The sequence below is a fragment of the Eleutherodactylus coqui genome, chromosome 3 (genome assembly GCF_035609145.1).
Source record: "Eleutherodactylus coqui strain aEleCoq1 chromosome 3, aEleCoq1.hap1, whole genome shotgun sequence".
Taxonomy (NCBI): domain Eukaryota; kingdom Metazoa; phylum Chordata; class Amphibia; order Anura; family Eleutherodactylidae; genus Eleutherodactylus; species Eleutherodactylus coqui.
Window position 1 is genome coordinate 275660364 of NC_089839.1, and position 18486 is coordinate 275678849.

Sequence of the window (18486 nt, forward strand, 5' to 3'; positions counted from 1 at the left end):
TGAGGGGCTGCCGCGTCACCACTCATTCTCCCGGCTTTGGCGCTTACAGCCTGAGCGCCATGATGCCAGGAGTTCAGTAACGTGACGCTGCAGCAGTCACCTGAGTTCCTGTGACGTCAGTGACCACAACAACCACCGAGACCGCAGCGCCGGATCCCAGTGACCAATAAGGGGTAAGTATTAGAGATGAGCGAGCGTACTCGGTTCGGGTGTTTTTGCATTCGAGCACCGCTTTTTCCAAGTAACTGACTACTCGGACGAAAAGATCCGGGGGGGCGCCGGGGGGCGGCGTGGGGGTAGCAGTGGGGAACAGGGGGGAGCTCTCTCCCCCCCCCCCCCCCCCCACTCCCCTCTGCAACCCCCCGCTCACCCCTGGCGCCCCCTGAATCTTTTCGTCCGAGTAGTCAATTACTTGGAAAAAGCGGTTTTCAAGTGCAAAAACACCCGAACCGAGTACGCTCGCTCATCTCTAGTAAGTATGTTTCAGTTTATTATTTTAACCCCTTCAGTCCTACTGAAGTATTCTTCACAGAGTAGCCGTGAACTCTACTGAAGTAGAGTTGTTCGGTAACTGGGCAACCCCTTTGGATACTTTTTCACTGGCCAAAAAAAATGAGGATTCTGAATAGACAACCCCCTCTTTTAATGCAGAACCCCCAAATAGGCTATACGAAATTGACCGTTCTAAACTGGGCATCTTCCCTAAGGGTACATTTACACGTAGCGGGAATACTGCGGAATTTCTGCGCCAAATTCCACAGCATTTCCGCATCCAAAATAAAATCTGCACAAAATAATAAACTAAAACATACTTACCCCTCCCCGGGCGCCGGGATCCAGCATTACAGCCCCCCATAGTCTCTGGTTATTGTGATGGCTGACGTCACAGGAACTTAGGTGAACGCTGCAGCCAATGAGACTCTGTACAATCATGTTACTGAACTCCTGGCATCATGGCGTTGAGGATGTGAGCGCCATGATGCCAGGAAACAAGCGGTGACGCTACCACCTCTCATATGCCTACAGTATGCTGTTAAAAAAAGAGATTTTCCCAATTACTTCAGATCTTCACATTACCTTTTGCATTGAACTTGTGCTACAATGTTGTAACGCTCTGAACTTTCACCTACACAATGAAGACATCTGGCCGACTGTTGATATAAACTGTCTGACTTCTCAGTCCCCTACTTACCTTTTACACAGTAACCTGGAAAACCTTTTTAAAGAGTACCTGTCATACCTAAAGAGTACCTGTCATACCTAAAGAGGACTTGTCATGTCTTCAAATCAGCAGGACCGGCTGCATAGCTTTGCAGCTGCAAGCCTGCTGACTCCAAAGATGTGCTTCTTACTCGCTCCCATTTCCTTGCTTGGGCTCTTCCTTCATTCGGCTCCCGGCGCAGAGAATGTGTCAAGTGGGTGGTCCCCACCTCTTACTGGCAGTGGTCAGTATATAGGCCTCTGGATTTTATGAGATTAGGAAAAAAAGTTTTTTTCACACAACGAAAGGCACCTTTGTCCATGGGAGGAACATGTTATAATGAAGTGGGGATCAGCCACTGGTACGCTCAGAATTGTCGGTGACAATGTAGCATAATTAGGAAAATTCATCATATTGAAGTCTCAGGCATTTGGATAACAACTAAATCTAGGAAATCTAGGTGACAATGTAATAAAAGAAGATATCATGCACCCATTATTGATTTGGTAAATATCTTAGAGGGGAAATGATCTTTATGGAAATTAATGGGAGACATCAAAATGTTGGGTTGATTGGAACACAAAGTTCTTTTTTTGTAAAGTTTAGAATTTTTCTAGGTTGAGACTGCCTAGTGAAGTATGGGTGAGGGAATTTGGGGGATTTGGGTGTTGGTTGGAGAGGCGTCTGAGAAAACTGTCAAGAATGTCTTTAATATTACTCATTGTACAAGCAGGGTGACTATTGTTGTGACTGTTGTGTCAAGTTTCTAATAGCATGTACTCTTCATCAGCCAATCTCAGAATTAAAATGAACTATCAAATTACACAATTACCCAGAAATTAGCAAGGTCTAAAAGAGGAACAAGTCCATGTAATACAACCTACTGTGTTATCTTACAGTGTCGATCCAGAAAGGCAAAGCAACCACCATGAGGAATTAGACAACTTTTCTCAAAAATTCTTTTCCAACTGCAAATTTCATAGTTCGCCCTTCTCTGGTATAACACACATTGGAAGAGCTGAGATGTTTACATAGTGACACAATCATGCTCATACCTAACAAGTGACTTAATCGCCAGTGACATAACTGTTACTCAGAGGAGAGCTTGCTTCCCTCAGAAACACAAAAGAGCACTTAAATCAAGCCAAGTCTCGAAGAATTACGCAGTTATGAAAAACTGGAACCAGAAACTTGCCTCCCCAAATTCTCCAAGGCATCAATAACCGTTTTCCCAGACTCTTGTTAGACTCACAGCCACTAATGTGAAATGGCATGGATAGAACAACTGTTTACTGACAGGCATTGAATGACTACTTTATTATAGACACCCAACTAGTAACACATTGGACCCCTTTTGCCTTGAAGAAATTCATCATTGTGTCCATCCATAGTAATGGCTTCTTTCTCACTAGTGTTAGGGTTTTTGTTTTCCTGCTCTGTTATGCAGAATCCACTGGCTGATTGGATTCATCTTACGATGGAACCGTATGGACCCCATTGGCTACAATGTACAGCTGTCCCGCATTCTTCTGGATGACATAGCGTAGCATGTTGTACAGTTTCATCTGGGATTTTTGTGCAAATTGGTGATAGAGACAGGGGCATACATAGAATTCATAGGGCCTCATAGCAAAACTCAGAACTGTAGCTCTTAGTAGTAATATTGCCTGCTATGTGGCCCTATTTTGTAATAACACTCTCTCTGTGGCTCCATTTAGTAATAGTGACCCCTTTTTGGCCCTATTTAATAAGTGTCACCTATGTGGCCCCCTTTTAGTAATAGTACCCTTTCTTTGGCCTCATTTAATAATAGTGCCCCCTGTGGCCCTCAGTAGTAATAGTGCTCCTTATGCACCACATTAGTAATAGTGCCCTCTATGATCCTCAGTAGTAATAGTGCCAGTCCCTGCCGTCCTTCCTCTCTTCCAGTCACACAGCAATGTTTCACAAACACATCTCTGACAGTAGTATCAGAGCGTCCTGGACGCCGCTGCCCTATGCGGATGACGTCATGACTCCTTCCCCATCTCCTGTTCTAGTATACAGTATGTGCAGGAGATGGGGAAGGAATGAGGATATCTGCAGACCTATAAGAGCATTTCTGCATTCTCCAACATCACAGCTCTGGTCAGAGTTGGCAGTAATGCTTCATTTGGGAATCATAATCATACTACTATTACCCCCAGAAAGTAAAATATGTAGTTTTTTTTACCAGGAACAGCTTTATTGAAGAGGTTTTTCAGGACTTAGATATTGATGACCTATCATTAGGATAGATCATCAATATCAGATTGGTGGGGGTGTGGGACTGCCACGATCAGCTGTTTCAAGAGGCTATGGTCTTTTCCTTGTATACTTGGTATAGTGTCACACATTGTGTAGCTGTTATGCCTGGTATTGCAGCTCAATCCCATATGGATTGCAGAACGGCCGTGTGACTGATGAATGTAGTGTCACAGACTAAAGAAGAGGCTGCAGCACTCAGCCAAGCGCCATGACCCCTTCAATCAGTTGATCGATGGGGATGCTGAAATCCCTCCGATCTCCCCAATCAAATACTGATTACCTTTTCTCAGGATTTCTTAGGTTGGGCTTTGAGCTTTGGCAGATTTGAATTGTGGATTCTGCGATTGGCATCCACGCAAATGATACGTGGTAATATGCGGGCATTGAAAGGCATGAATTTTCACTGGTTCGCTTAGATGCGCGGATAGGAATTGTGGATTCCGCGAGCAGAAGAAAAATGCTCAACTTTAGCGAGGATTCCGCGTGGATGGTCTCAAGAGATGTCTATGGATGTGAGCGATCTGCAGCCCATACGTAATTAACATTGTATATGAGTGGCGGAAACATTCGCAACTTGATAGGAAAATAGATACAAAAGCCAGAATGTCGGCTGAAGAGGAGAGAGATCTTTCTTCTGCATAGACGATACACTGTGCATAAGCGTACATCCACACAGAAAAACAATCTCATCTGCAATCTTCTGTGACCATTCAAAATTACTTTCTGCGATGGATCGCAGGTCTTCCACTGCAGAGATCCACATGCGGAATCCGCCCAGTTCGTGTCAGCCTGGCCTAAGTAGTGAATAACTTTATAAGGCCGCCTGCAGACGGGCGGGTCGGATCCGGCGGCGAGGATTCTCGCCGCGGGACCCGACCTGAGCTCCTGCAGGGACCAGTGCGTACGCACCCGCGCCTGCCGGCTCGCCGCGCAGCCGGCGCATGCGCAGACTGGAGCTGGCGGTGGGTGAGTGACTTCCAACGGCAGAAATTCCACGGGAAATCCTGTCGCGGAATTTCCTCTCGTGTGCAGGCGGCCTAAAGGTCTCATCCTTCCAGCAGGTTACCCAGTGACTATGTGTCGGTGATTGATCCTCTGCATTCGCCTGTTAGGACCCTTCCACAGCATCCATTGTAATAAACAGGTGCCTGTGAAATGCACGGATACTCCAAGGCTTCTAGATTAGGCTGGTTTCGCACAGGTGACAAAATTGCGTGCTTTTCTTGCGATACAACGGCGCTACAAAAAGTATGCGTTCCTATAGGTTCCTTCACATTAGCCATGTTTTGTAGGCTGTTACATTGCGAGAAAAAAAATCGCGGGCTGCTGAATTTTCCTGCAATTTGTGATGTTTCGTAGCCCTTTCTTCCCTATGGACCCTTCCTTTGTGTTGCATCGCATCACATGAAGTTGCGGTTTTCATGCAGTGGGATGCAACTTTTTCAGTAGGCAATCCATAAAGTAAGCCATAGCTGCATGAAAAAAAAACATTACTTAACAGGCGCTCTCCGCTCCGCCGCGCGTCTCCTCTGTAACCCTGGCACTTGTTTGAAGTCCTCCGCAGAGTTTCCTGGTCAGATCAGCCACAGAATGCCTGCCTCCAAATCCGCACCGTTTTGTGTGAGTTTTGAAGCGGGTTTCATAGCGAATTCCCGTGTGGACTTCACCCACTCATTGACAGAGATGGAGTTCCGCAGCGCAGACGGTGATACACTTGACATGTCGCGGATATGAATTTCACGCTGCAACAAAGTTTGTGCGGGTTATTTCCGCAGCATGTGAACGAGATTTTCAAAATGTGGTCCACGTTGCTGCTACTGTAAATTCAGCGGAATGTCCGTGTAGAGGGTCCCCACGGAAATTCCTCTGCAATTCTGCCCCATGTGAACCCAGCCTTACAATTACAATTGGCCCTCTGAAGGCAGCTGACGTGGCCCTCGGTGACAACGACTTTGACACCTCTGCTGTAGATCACTGCTGTAGATCACTTGTGTGTTTTTTGGGGTCAGTTGAGTTTTCCTGCAGCAGGTTGTCGGTTTCGGGTTATTTTCTGGCCTTTTAGCGCAGGCATCTCTGTATATATAGAAGTGTAAGTGTGTTTACATTTTTGTTTCTTTGTTCTTCATAGGCTCCTACATTGACCAAATTTCTGATCTTATGTAGTTCGTACAAGTAATCCCATTGGTGACGAAAGAACTTATGGGATTAAGTCTCTTATAAATAGAGAGTCGCAGATCCTGATTGTACCCTGTGGCTCTATGTGTTCGTTAACACTGCTCCTGATGAATCGCGTGAGCGAGGAAACGCGTTGAGCACTGTATATATAGAGAACAGAACCAAAAAAGATCATTTGTCTCATTTCATTAATTTAATAATTCTCAAAGGATCATAGACACTTTATTTACTCAATTCCTGTATATTTAGCAACCAGTATAAGTGAGCGCATAAACTTCATCGGGTGCGCTCTTACTCACAGAAACGGATGTGGAACTAACCCAGAGATCCACAAAAGAGTCTATAAACACTTCACAACAGAGTGTCTTTAATAAAAAGTTGGTGAAGATGACTCATGCGATATACAGTAAATAATGAAATGCATCATCTGCATACGTAATTAATAGTTCTTTTACTAAAGCCTTCTTTCCTGACTAGGATTTTTAAGCATATTATTTATTAAAGGTTGAGTTTTATATAAAAAAGAAATAAAACTAGGATTTCAGTCTGTGACAAAAGTATTGCAGGAAAGAGCCAGGACATCAAGGGCTGCAGAGACCTCAGAACAACTTGAGGTGTGAATTCAAAAAGAGATGGGGGGGGGGGGGAGAGCCAGGACATCAAGGGCGTCAGTGACCTCAGAACAGCGCAAGGTCCGATTACAAGTACTGCAGGAAAGAGCCAGGACATCAAGGGCTGCAAAGACCTCAGAAAAGCGCAAGGTCTGATTACAAGTACTGCAGGAAAGAACCAGGACATCAAGGGCTGCAGAGACCTGAGAATAAGGTGCGAATTTAAAAAGAGATGGGGGGGAAGAGCCAGGACATCAAGGGCGTCAGTGACCTCAGAACAGCGCAAGGTCCGATTACAAGTACTGCAGGAAAGAGCCAGGACATCAAGGGCTGCAGAGACCTCAGAAAAGCGCAAGGTCTGATTACAAGTACTGCAGGAAAGAGCCAGGACATCAAGGGCTGCAGAGACCTGAGAATAACTTGAGGTGCGAATTTAAAAAGAGATGGGGGAAAGAGCCAGGACATCAAGGTCATCAGTGACCTCAGAACAGCACAAGGTCCGATTACAAGTACTGCAGGAAAGAGCCAGGACATCAAGGGCTGCAGAGACCTCAGAACAACTTGAGGTGCGAATTCAAAAAGAGATGGGGGGGGGGGGGAGCCAGAACATCAAGGTGTCAGTGACCTCAGAACAGGGCAAGGTCTGATTACAAGTATTGCAGGAAAGAACCAGGACATCAAGGGCTGCAGAGACCTCAGAACAACTTGAGGTGTGAATTCAAAAAGAAAGGAAAAGAGCCAGGACATGCCGGGACACCAGGGCAGCGCTGTGGATATAAGCTAGTAGCAGAAGATGCTTTTATGATGATGTCCGTGTTTTTTACAGGTATTTTTTTTGGTCACAGATTTTTTTGGGTTTGTGTTTTTTTCCCCTTTAAACAGGGACGCCCACGGGAAAATGCCGGAGCGGACTGCGACTTTGACAAGAAAAATACCATGGACTGCAAAAAAAGCACCAAATGTGATAAAATCCAGCTACTATAAAAATGCATTATTTTATGACTGACCTACAGCATTTTTCGCTGCTGCGATTTTCCTGTTTTTTGCAATTCACGGCCTGCTTTTTCCTGCGTTTTTGAGAGCAAAAACGCCACCAAAAAGTGTGTGACTCCTATATGACGCTCTTCGGAAATATCTGCATTTTTACATAGGGATGCAAATCTTATCTCGTCTCCATCTTTTTAGACGATTCTCGTTTGAACGAGCGAGTGACGTCACCGCTAACCCCGCGGCTCTCGTGCGGCAGATACACCGCTGGCTCGTGAATCGTTCAGTCTTTCCCATTCGCTGTAAGTGAATGAGAAGGAATGAACGAGCGCTGTTTAATCCGAACGATAAGTGACGAGGCAACGATGCATAAAATAAACAATGAACGAAAACCGTAGGTTCCCATTCGCCGCCGGCTCGCGTTTATCGTTCACTTTCGCTCGTTTGAACGGTTTTTTGAACCATAATCGTCCCATCCGGCCCCACAAACCCGCGGCTCCTGCCAGCACAGCCGCGGACTGCAGAGGACACTGCGGGGAGAATCCCTCCACTGCTACAGCGCTGGTCACTGCGGCGCGGCTCCCACCACAGATGGCGCTGTTGCTTCTCCTTGTTGCTGTCCCGGGCCGCTCTGGGACACTGCCGTCACTTCTCGCTGGTTAATATGGCGGCGGCCTGGGCTGCGGCGGAGGCGCGGAGCCAGCAGCCGTGAATTGGGGGGTCCAGAAGCCGCAGCCTGGACGTTACTGCGGAGGAGGCTGCACGGGACCGGCCCGAGGGGCTCCAGAGAGGGCGCTGTCCGCGGAGACTGGACGTTACTAAACCCACCGGCTGCGGACGGGATGTAACCGGCTTACCTCGGGCCATCCCGGCGGCTGCAGCGGCGGAAGAGCAGCTAACGAGAGGCCGGGGATGGGCCAGCAAGTAGGCCGTGTTGGAGGGGAGGCACCTAGTGGACCGCCACCGCACCGAGCGAACAGGAGCGCCGCAGCGAGGCTGGGGAGTCACCCCGGGGCGGTGGGGACCGGAGCCGGGGGCCGCCGGAGGGAGACCGCCGGGAGGAGCAACGCCGAGGCCGGCTTTAACATCTTCGCCCAGCACGGTAATGGCTGCACTGATGCATCACATGTAATATACAGATTGCTCATTAATTAATGCCAATTAAATTGCCCATTTTTCACCCTGCGGGTCTCGGTGCTGATTGGCATCGATTACGATTTCATCTCGGTTTTGGATGCTGTGGAATTTTCCGCTGCGCACTAAACCATTGGGGCCACGCGCCGAGATCCGCCATTCAGGGACCCCAGCGATCAGCTGATCTTAGCTCCACCCCTGAATGCGGAGCGGGGTCAGACATCTGGTCAGCTGATCACCAGGGGTCGCGAATGGCGGACCTGTGCCGATCACTTACTGATGACCTGGAGGATAGGTCGTCGGTACTGTAAGGGGTTAACTGCCAGGAGTAACCCTATAGTTGCCGCGTCCGATTAGGCGCCGTTCACATCTGTGGATGATTTTTTATTTTTTGCCTTTGCTCGCTCCATCCTCGGAGCTGAATAGCAAAAAGCCGAAGCTGCCGACAAGACCGTATTTATTATAATGGCGCCCGTCTGTCAATCTGCCCGGCATTATACCGAATGAAACGGCGCTGCTGGGATTTTCTGCCAGGTCAACGGCGCCAGAAGGTTCGAATGGAACATGTGACCCGGGTGGGAATCAGACGTGCGGTGACAACGGGCCGGCAAACCATTGAGTTCTAACAGTCCGTGGGCCGCACATGTCGCCGCCATGTCTGCGAACAGTCGGAGGCCAATGTCACATGGGTGGATTCCTATTGCGGAATCCGCGGTCCGATCCGCAGTAAGACGCAGGCATCGAAAGACAACGAAATCGCTTTTTCGCTCACACTCGCGGATACGAATTTTGTATTCCGTGAGTGGAGGAAAAATTGCAGCGTCCGTGTACGCGGCCTCCATTGTAGTCAGTGACGGCTGTCCGACCCGCAGCGCGTACGCAGTTAACATTAACATCTTTCTTTTTCTGTACTGCGGATGGCGCACACAGCCCGCCGTCAGACATGCGCAGTACAGGGTTTTTTTTCTTAATCTTCTGCATTTCCCACGGAATCAATTGTCAATTGTGGACGGGCCGCATGTCAAACGGCTTCCAGTAACTTCACCGGAAGCCGTCCGCTCGGAATCCGCGCTAAAATGGTGCGTATTTCAATTTGTTTTCTGCACGCAAAATTTGTAAATCAGATCCGCATGTGTTAATTGAGGTGCGGGCGCCCATGCAGAAACGTCTCATCACTTCTGTGGAATTGCGATCCTCTGGCGCTTGTTTCATCAGACGATCGGCGAGTGTTTCCCGTTGATTTCAATAAAATACATCACATCGCGCTCGCGTGCGCATCAGACGCCGTGCGATGTGTTCGACTGTCCCATTGAAAACTATAGTTGATTCGTTCCGAGGGTCACGAAAAAATAAGACGTGCAGCGATTTTTTTTCTTTTCTTTTTTTAACCTCACAGCATCGCCCCTGTGTCTGACTCCATATTGGCGCTTGTGTTAATGTAGCCTAAAGGTAGAGAATATTTAAATAAAGAAGTAATGCTATACCCGCCAGTTCGCTTCCCCCGTCCGCCAGGCTTTGTTTACATGACTGCGGCGGTGATGTGCCAGCGTACATATGTCACCGCTCTAGCCAATCTCTGACCTCGGTGTTCCGCACAAGACTGCTGAGTGCTGTGATTGGCTGCTGCGGTCTGTGCGGCGGCGCTGCCATGTAAAGAGCGTAGCGGGAGGCGGGCTTACTTTTATTTCATAACATTTCTTGCTGTTATAGGAAAAATGATTTCAGACGGCCGCTTAAACCCATAAACGCCATGGGATGTAAGCTTACGGTCTGCCTGCTTTGTACGTAAGGCAACGGGATGTAAGCTTATGTTCTGTGTGTCGCTCAGGCTCAGAAGGTGGGCTTGTGCCATCTGCAGAGGTAGCCGGCTATGACTGGCAGCCGGCCTCCCGCTGCACCAGCATGAATCGGTGAGAACACAGATTCCTCCTCTTAACACCTTACTTACCGCCATCAGTGTTGGTCGTGACGTGTAAAGGGTTCACAGAGGGAGCCCGCTCACTCTGACGTCATCGCGGAGGGCCTATAGGTTATCATGGCAATCAGACGCCATTGCATATGCTCACCAGCAACAATGATAATACATTGCAGTACACGCATACCGCGGTGTATTGTTATAGTGATCATATGATCGTGTGTTCAAGTCCCCTTCAGGGGGCATCACAAGTGTGTAAGTACAATAAAAATAGTAAAAAAAAAAAATTAGAAGAAAACCCCCTTTTTTGCCCACTTTCTCCTCTTAAAAAACCCCAAAACACACATTTATTATAGTAGTGTCTGTAACAACCTGTACAATGAATGAAACCCATCGTTGATCCTGCACGGTGATGGTGTAACGTAAGACCAGGCTGAGTCGTGCAAAGGGGGAGTCACTTGCAGCAAGCGGGGGAACCCCTCTATGACGTCTATATGTCCAGTTCTGGAAATAACTAGTGGCACTTGCATGTTTGCCTGGGAGACCAGTAATGCCAGATGTGTTTTATCACCCCTCCTAATGATCATACACGTGTATAAGGGTAATCTGCGTGTTGATCCCCACCAGCTGGGATTCGGATCCTTGTCAGAAATATGCGCTTAAAGGGGTTGTCTGGATACCGGACAACAACCCATCTATAAGGCCGATTGTAGTAAAATAACAAACAGAACGTTATTAACTCCTCCTGGGATCCAGCGCTGCAGTCCCGCTGTGGTCCTGCTATTTGTTGTGACCGCTGCCGTCATCGAGTGTCAGGTGACCGCTGCAGCCAATCACAGGCTGCAGTGTCACTGCTTGTTTTCCTGGCATCGGCGCTGACACCCTGAGCAAATAATGCCTGGCGTTCTAGAACGTAGTCTGCAGCCAATGACATACCAGGACCACAGCGGGACGGCAGCGCTGGATCACGGCGGAGGGGTAAGTAATGCTCTGTGCCGTTTACTATGGGTAACCGGATAAGCTCTTTATACATATGGATTTCTGATGCAAATTTTAATTGAATTTCACATGTGAGAAACCCCGTCCGCTACAGAATAAACGTCGGTATCTTATAAGCGCAGGTTGTGGAATTCTGGCGCACAGCAATCGCTTGTGTGGCTTGTCCCCCATTTACACGGAGTGACGTCGGCTGAGTGTTCTGCCGGTGTTGTCACCGCTAGTTCTCTCTTGTGCAGAGCATTTAGACAGGCAGATCATCGCAGAGAATCGCTAACTTCTTGCTCATCGCTTCATTCTATGTGATGCGGGGGCCGAGGAGCGTTTAGACGCAGCGAGAAGTCAGCGAACCAGCGATGGCGTTTATGCTGGTTGAAAGTGAGTGAGAAATGAAAAGTAAAGGAAAAGCGTACGATGTTTCTGCATTTAGACATAACGATTATCACACTTTTTAGTTAGTTTGAACGAATTTTGTGCGGCAATCATTACGTGTAAAGGGTCCTTTTAGTTTCATAAAGGCCATGAGACGTCCCTTTAAATCCCACGTGTATGTGCAGCTTTGTCAATATGCTTGTATGTTATCCGGGTTGTACGGACGGACGGACGGACAGGCGAGGTGCCGATGTCTACTGCTCGTCCATCGGGGCCAGATTGGGACATATAAAGACGTATCGTAAAATAAGTCCGGAAGAGGCTTGCTGCACGTGACTTGTAATAGAGCTTTTCTGGAGTCGCTTCCTGTGTTATCCGCCCTTGTGAAGAGGTTATCTGCTCCCATTGTGTTATGGTAGATTTATGGCCCCACTGAAGGAGTAGGATATATATGTATGTATGTGTGTGTATATACACTACCGTTCAAAAGTTTGGGGTCACATTGAAATGTCCTTATTTTTGAAGGAAAAGCACTGTACTTTTCAATGAAGATAACTTTAAACTAGTCCTAACTTTAAACAAATGCACTCTATGCATTGCTAATGTGGTAAATGACTATTCTAGCTGCAAATGCCTGGTTTTTTGTGCAATATCTACAAAGGTGAATAGAGGCCCATTTCCAGCAACTATCACTCCAGTGTTCTAATGGTACAATGTGTTTGCTCATTGGCTCAGAAGGCTAATTGATGATTAGAAAACCCTTGTGCAATCATGTTCACACATCTGAAAACAGTCTAGCTCGTTACAGAAGCTACAAATCTGACCTTCCTGTGAGCAGATTGAGTTTCTGGAGCATCACATTTGTGGGGTCAATTAAACGCTCAAAATGGCCAGAAAAAGAGAACTTTCATCTGAAACTCGACAGTCTATTCTTGTTCTTAGAAATGAAGGCTATTCCATGCGAGAAATTGCTAAGAAATTGAAGATTTCCTACAACGGTGTGTACTACTCCCTTCAGAGGACAGCACAAACAGGCTCTAACCAGAGTAGAAAAAGAAGTGGGAGGCTGCGTTGCACAACTAAGCAAGAAGATAAGCACATTAGAGTCTCTAGTTTGAGAAACAGACGCCTCACAGGTACCCAACTGGCATCTTCATTAAATAGTACCCGCAAAACACCAGTGTCAACATCTACAGTGAAGAGGCGGCTGCGGGATTTTGGGCTTCAGGGCAGAGTGGCAAAGAAAAAGCCATATCTGAGACTGGCCAATAAAAGAAAAAGATTCAGATGGGCAAAAGAACACAGACATTGGACAGAGGAAGACTGGAAAAAAGTGTTGTGGACGGATGAATCCAAGTTTGAGGTGTTTGGATCACAAAGAAGAACGTTTGTGAGACGCAGAACAAATGAAAAGATGCTGGAAGAATGCCTGACGCCATCTGTTAAGCATGGTGGAGGTAATGTGATGGTCTGGGGTTGCTTTGGTGCTGGTAAGGTGGGAGATTTGTACAGGGTAAAAGGGATTCTGAATAAGGAAGGCTATCACTCCATTTTGCAACGCCATGCCATACCCAGTGGACAGCGCTTGATTGGAACCAATTTCATCCTACAACAGGACAATGACCCTAAACACACCTCCAAATTGTGCAAGAACTATTTACAGCAGAAGCAGGCAGCTGGTATTCTATCGGTAATGGAGTGGCCAGCGCAGTCACCAGATCTGAACCCCATTGAGCTGTTGTGGGAGCAGCTTGACCGTATGGTACGCCAGAAGTGCCCATCCAACCAATCCAACTTGTGGGAGATGCTTCTAGAAGCGTGGGGTGCAATTTCACAAGCTTACCTCAACAAATTAACAGCTAGAATGTCAAAGGTGTGCAGTGCTGTAATTGCTGCAAAAGGAGGATTCTTTGACGAAAGCAAAGTTTGATGTGAAAACAATGTTATTTCAAATACAAATCATTATTTCTAACCTTGTCAATGTCTTGACTCTATTTTCTATTCATTTCACAACGCATGGTGGAGAATAAGTGTGACTTTTCATGGAAAACACAAAATTGTTTGGGTGACCCCAAACTTTTGAACGGTAGTGTATGTGTGTGTGTGTGTGTGTGTGTGTGTGTATATATATATATATATATATATATATATATTATAGTTATACATTTTCCTCAATTTGTTCTTGAGGTGGGGGCGTCCCGTCCATGCAAAGTATTCAGAATCGGTACAAGTGAGAGGCAAAAATGTTCCAAATTTCCACCCTAAAAATAAACGCTGCCATAACGAGGGGGGCGATATGTCATTGTAGGCTCTAGAAGTCAGTTTAATTGTAATTCCATAGACCTCAATACAAAACAACACAAAATTCTCAGCAGTAATTGCATTGGCTTCATTGCTCTTAGGCCTCGTGAGGACCCAAACCTCCAACTTCTCCAGATCCATTTGCAACTGTATTCTGTCCTCTCGTGTTAATTTCTTTACATAGTTTTGTATCATCTGCAAATATTGCTAGTTTACTGTACAATCCCTCTACCAGGTCATTAAGAATAGTGCCCAATACTGCCCCCTGTGGTACACCACTAATAACCCCTCGAATACTGCCCCCTGTGGTACACCACTAATAACCCCTCCTATACTGCCCCCTGTGGTACCCCACTAATAACCCCTCCAATACTGCCCCCTGTGGTACCCCACTAATAACCCCTCCTATACTGCCCCCTGTGGTACCCCACTAATAACCCCTCCAATACTGCCCCCTGTGGTACACCACTAATAACCCCTCCAATACTGCCCCCTGTGGTACACCACTAATAACCCCTCCAATACTGCCCCCTGTGGTACCCCACTAATAACCCCTCCAATACTGCCCCCTGTGGTACACCACTAATAACCCCTCCAATACTGCCCCACTGTGGTACCCCACTAGTAACGGTGACCCAATCAGAGTATGTACCATTAATAACCGCCCTCTGCATTCTATCACTGACCAGTTACTCACCCACTTACACACATTCTCACCCAGACCAAGCATCTTATTTTATATACCAACCTTCTATGCCGCTCAGTATCAAACGTCTTGTAAAAGTCCAGATACACAAGATCCTGTGACTCCCCAGTCCAGTCTAGAACTTACCTCCTCGTAGAAGCTGATCAGTTTGGTTTGGTAGGAGTGATCCCCCATAAACCCGTGCTGATATGGAGTTATAAGACTATTTTCCTTGAGGTCCTCCAGGATATCATCTAAAAGATACCCTTCAAACATTTTACAAATAGGGGAAAATGTGCAAAAAAGGGGGGTTTTGTTCTGTTTTTTAAGTACTTTTTATATCGCTTGCACCATAACAGCTATAATCATTGCAGGACTTCTGTATTGCAATGCCTTATCGCTTATAATAGTAACCTTAGGCATGGCTACCCATCAGCCCTCCGCGATTACATCGCTGGGGTCCGATGACTTAACAGAGGTAGCGTGCGCCATCCTCACGATGCATGTTTACGTCCTCTGGCATTAAGGGGTTAAACACTGACCGTTCAATGTTTCCCATTGGAATGTAAAGTACTGAAGGAGAGTTGTACAGTTCTGAATTGTGCGGTCTAAACGGGCCGCCGGAGCGAGAACGAGCTGCAGATGACGTCACCGCCTCCTTTCGTCGGGCAAACGAGAAGCGCATACGGGGGCCATATATGTTTGTTCTGTTTCAATGAAACAAGCGACTACCAGACACTTGGGGCGCCACTTATCTCACCGAGCATGCCGGAACCGGACAGGAAAAATCCACATTGTGTCATCTTACATGGAGCATTAAACATGGAAAATGGGCAAAAGAAGGAAAAAAATATATCCCAGCAATTCCTCCCTTGGATCCTGATTTCTGTTATAAAGCGGTTAAACCGAAAGAAATCTAAAACCCCCGGAGCTCGGCCGTGTTAAGGCCCATTTAGAGACAACGATATTCGCTCAAAAGACGGCTTTTGAGCGATAATCGTTGCGGTTTTCGCGCTGAAAGACAACGATGAGTCTTATTAGGGATTCACAGCAGGATACAGCTGATACTATTGTTTCAGCTGTATCCCGCTCCCTGATGACAGGCTCGGTATGAAGAACAGAGCAGTCCAGCTGTGTTCTCCATACCCGGTACGGAGGGCTCGGCTGTATAACAGCTAGGCGCTCCGAGCAGAGGACAGCTGAATGCAGAAGACAAGCGGGAACACCCAGCTTGTCTTCTGCATCCTCTGCTCAGAGCGCTCAGCTGTATAACAGCTGGGCGCTCCATGCAGAAATCGCTGGATGCAGAAGGCAAGCGGGGACACCCCACATGTCCTCTGCATCCTCCGCTCCGAGCGCTCGGCTGTTTGGCAGCCGGGTGCTCGGAGCGGGGAACAGCTGGTTGCAGCGCAAGGTGATCACTCATCTTAAGCGATCATCTTGCGCTGTAAATGACACAACGATGATCACCCAAAAGTCGCTTGAGTGACATCTTTTGAGCGATAATCGTTGTCTAAATGGGCCTTTACCTGACTTGGTGCTGTGGGTGGCTGCAGCAGGAGTCTTTTTTTTTTGCAACCTGTGGGTCGCTGCCGCTTACAAGCGCATTGACCTGAATGTGAGCGCGCGGTTGCAGTGTTTCGTTGCTGACCCCCAGCCTGTATTCAGGAGGCCTAGTCCTGTGATCCGTCACCTCTCTAATCCCCTACATGTAATATTACTGTAATTAGCCCGGGGGTTCGCTGCGCAGAATAACGAGGGCTCCCAGGTCGCGGTTATCCTGTACTTGGTAATGCAGCGTCCATTATACCGATGAAGCTGGAGACGTGCGGTTATAGTATTGGCGTGCTGTTGATGGAGGGAAGCGATTGACCTGCCGCCTTCGGACGGGAATCCTTTTTCTACAGATACTTCTTCCTCTCTAGTTCACACGGGCCTATGAAATTGTGGTGCTTGAGAAACGCACTTTATTCACCACTTGTCTATGTGCCTTTTTGCTGTTTATATGTGGGGTTTTTTGTTTGTTTTTTACATCCGTGTGTCATCTTTTTTTTGATGCGCGCAAAAAAAAATTTTTTTAAATGCAAGGAGGCCGAAGTGATAGTTTTTTCACATCCCACAAACAGGATGCTCAAGAAAACCCTGCGAACGTGGATGCAAATAAATTTTCACAGCTTTTTTCACCCATAGATTTTATTGGGTGTTTCTGTTTTTTAGTTTGGTTCCTTTGTTTTGTTTTTAGAAGGAACTTGGATGGGAAATGGAAGTGAAATGGGGAAAAAACGGATCCATTTTACCGCCCCGTTGGTTGCAGTGGGGTTTAAAAAAAACGGAAATCAAACAGAAAAACGTGAGCACTGAGCAGATGGAAGAGAGTGTGACTGCAGGATCAGACTGCAGAGTTGGTTTGTAGTCTGTTACCATGGTGACACAAGTCTGCATAGTAGCGGTTGACACTGAATTGCAAATATATATATTTGAACACTTTAGCAAAAATTTTCAATTCAACACTTTGATATCATAAACCCCTTTTAATATAGATTACTGTCTTGTAAGGGCACTTCTGCACGGGATGACTGACGAACGCTGTCCGAACAGTTATGGCTCCCACATAGGAGCGACGGTCGCACACTGTGAACAGGCAGAGGTGAGTTGAAGCAGTTCCGACAAGTGACTTGCCCTGTCTTTACATGGGGTAACAGTTGCCTTTAACGGCGTTTACTGTGGCGATTATCAGCCCATGTAAAAGTACCCACAGCCCCTGCACACTGCAGAGCCGGGTTCGACGAGCGGAATCCGCCTCTGCCAGCCGCGGCACCCGCACTCACCTGGGTTAGTTTCATTTTCTCCTTTACCGCGGATGGTCCGCACGGCTCGCCGTCTGACATACACAATACAGATTTTTTTTATCCTGAAACTACTGTTTTTCCCATGTCGTTGCCCAGCGATAACACAGAATCCGCAACCTTTCTGCAATGTCATTGCAGGAGGGTCGCGGATCAGACTGCTTCCATTGACTTCAATGGAAGCTGTCCACACAGAATCTGCTAAAAAAATGGAGCAGACTGTGATTCTTTTTTTTTTTTTCCTCCACTTGCGCAATTGGTCTCTGCAAGTGTGAAGGAAGAGCCGATTTCCCATAGCATGCTCTGGGCGCTATGTGTTGCGGACGCCCGCCGCAGATTCTACAGCAAATATCCGTCTGTGAGCAGGAGCCCTAAGCGTAACGTTATTGGAATTCAGCAAAGCGCAGCTCTCATTCACTTCTGTGGGAGCGGCGCCTGCAGTACCTTGCCTGGCCACTGCACAATGCATGTCTGTCTGCTTCCTACCGGCCCAGCCATTGACCTGGGTGGTAGACCCCTGCCGTTCAGCAATTGATGACCTATCCTGAAGGGGTTTTTCCAGCTCTTAAAATTGATGACCTGTGGATCGGTCATCAATTAAAAACTGGAAACCTCCTCTTTAAGTGTCAATGATGGAATCAGACACCCCCTCCCTCTATTATTTTGGCGTAATGTGTCTCAACACATTCCTGCAGGGTGCAATACTGTGTTCAGGTCTAGACAATTCCCAGAAGCGCCTAACTTTAAATGGGGCTAAACTGCAATACCAGTCACTGCCACCCCTCGCGCAAGAGTAGCGGTGCTGGGGGACAAACGGGCATACACTCGTCATCTGTATGGTACCAGAAATCATCTCATTAGTGACACTGCTCTGTGTAAACCGGAATGTGCCACCGCTGATCGTGGAATTATATGCGTCCGAATGCTTGCACTAATTGTTCCGGCACTTACGGTATTGCAGATCGCACCGTGGAAGT

The 18486-nt window shown here is 47.2% G+C and overlaps 1 protein-coding gene across 1 annotated transcript in view; it reads left to right on the plus strand.

Annotated features, from left to right (window-relative positions):
• The first annotated feature begins 7929 nt into the window (after positions 1-7929).
• Positions 7930-18486, plus strand: part of ABL2 (ABL proto-oncogene 2, non-receptor tyrosine kinase) — a 39832-nt gene continuing 29275 nt past the window's right edge. The window contains exon 1 of the mRNA XM_066597460.1: positions 7930-8362. Coding sequence (XP_066453557.1) covers positions 8173-8362 — 190 coding nt within the window. The 5' untranslated portion in view covers positions 7930-8172. The remainder of the gene's footprint in view (positions 8363-18486) is intronic.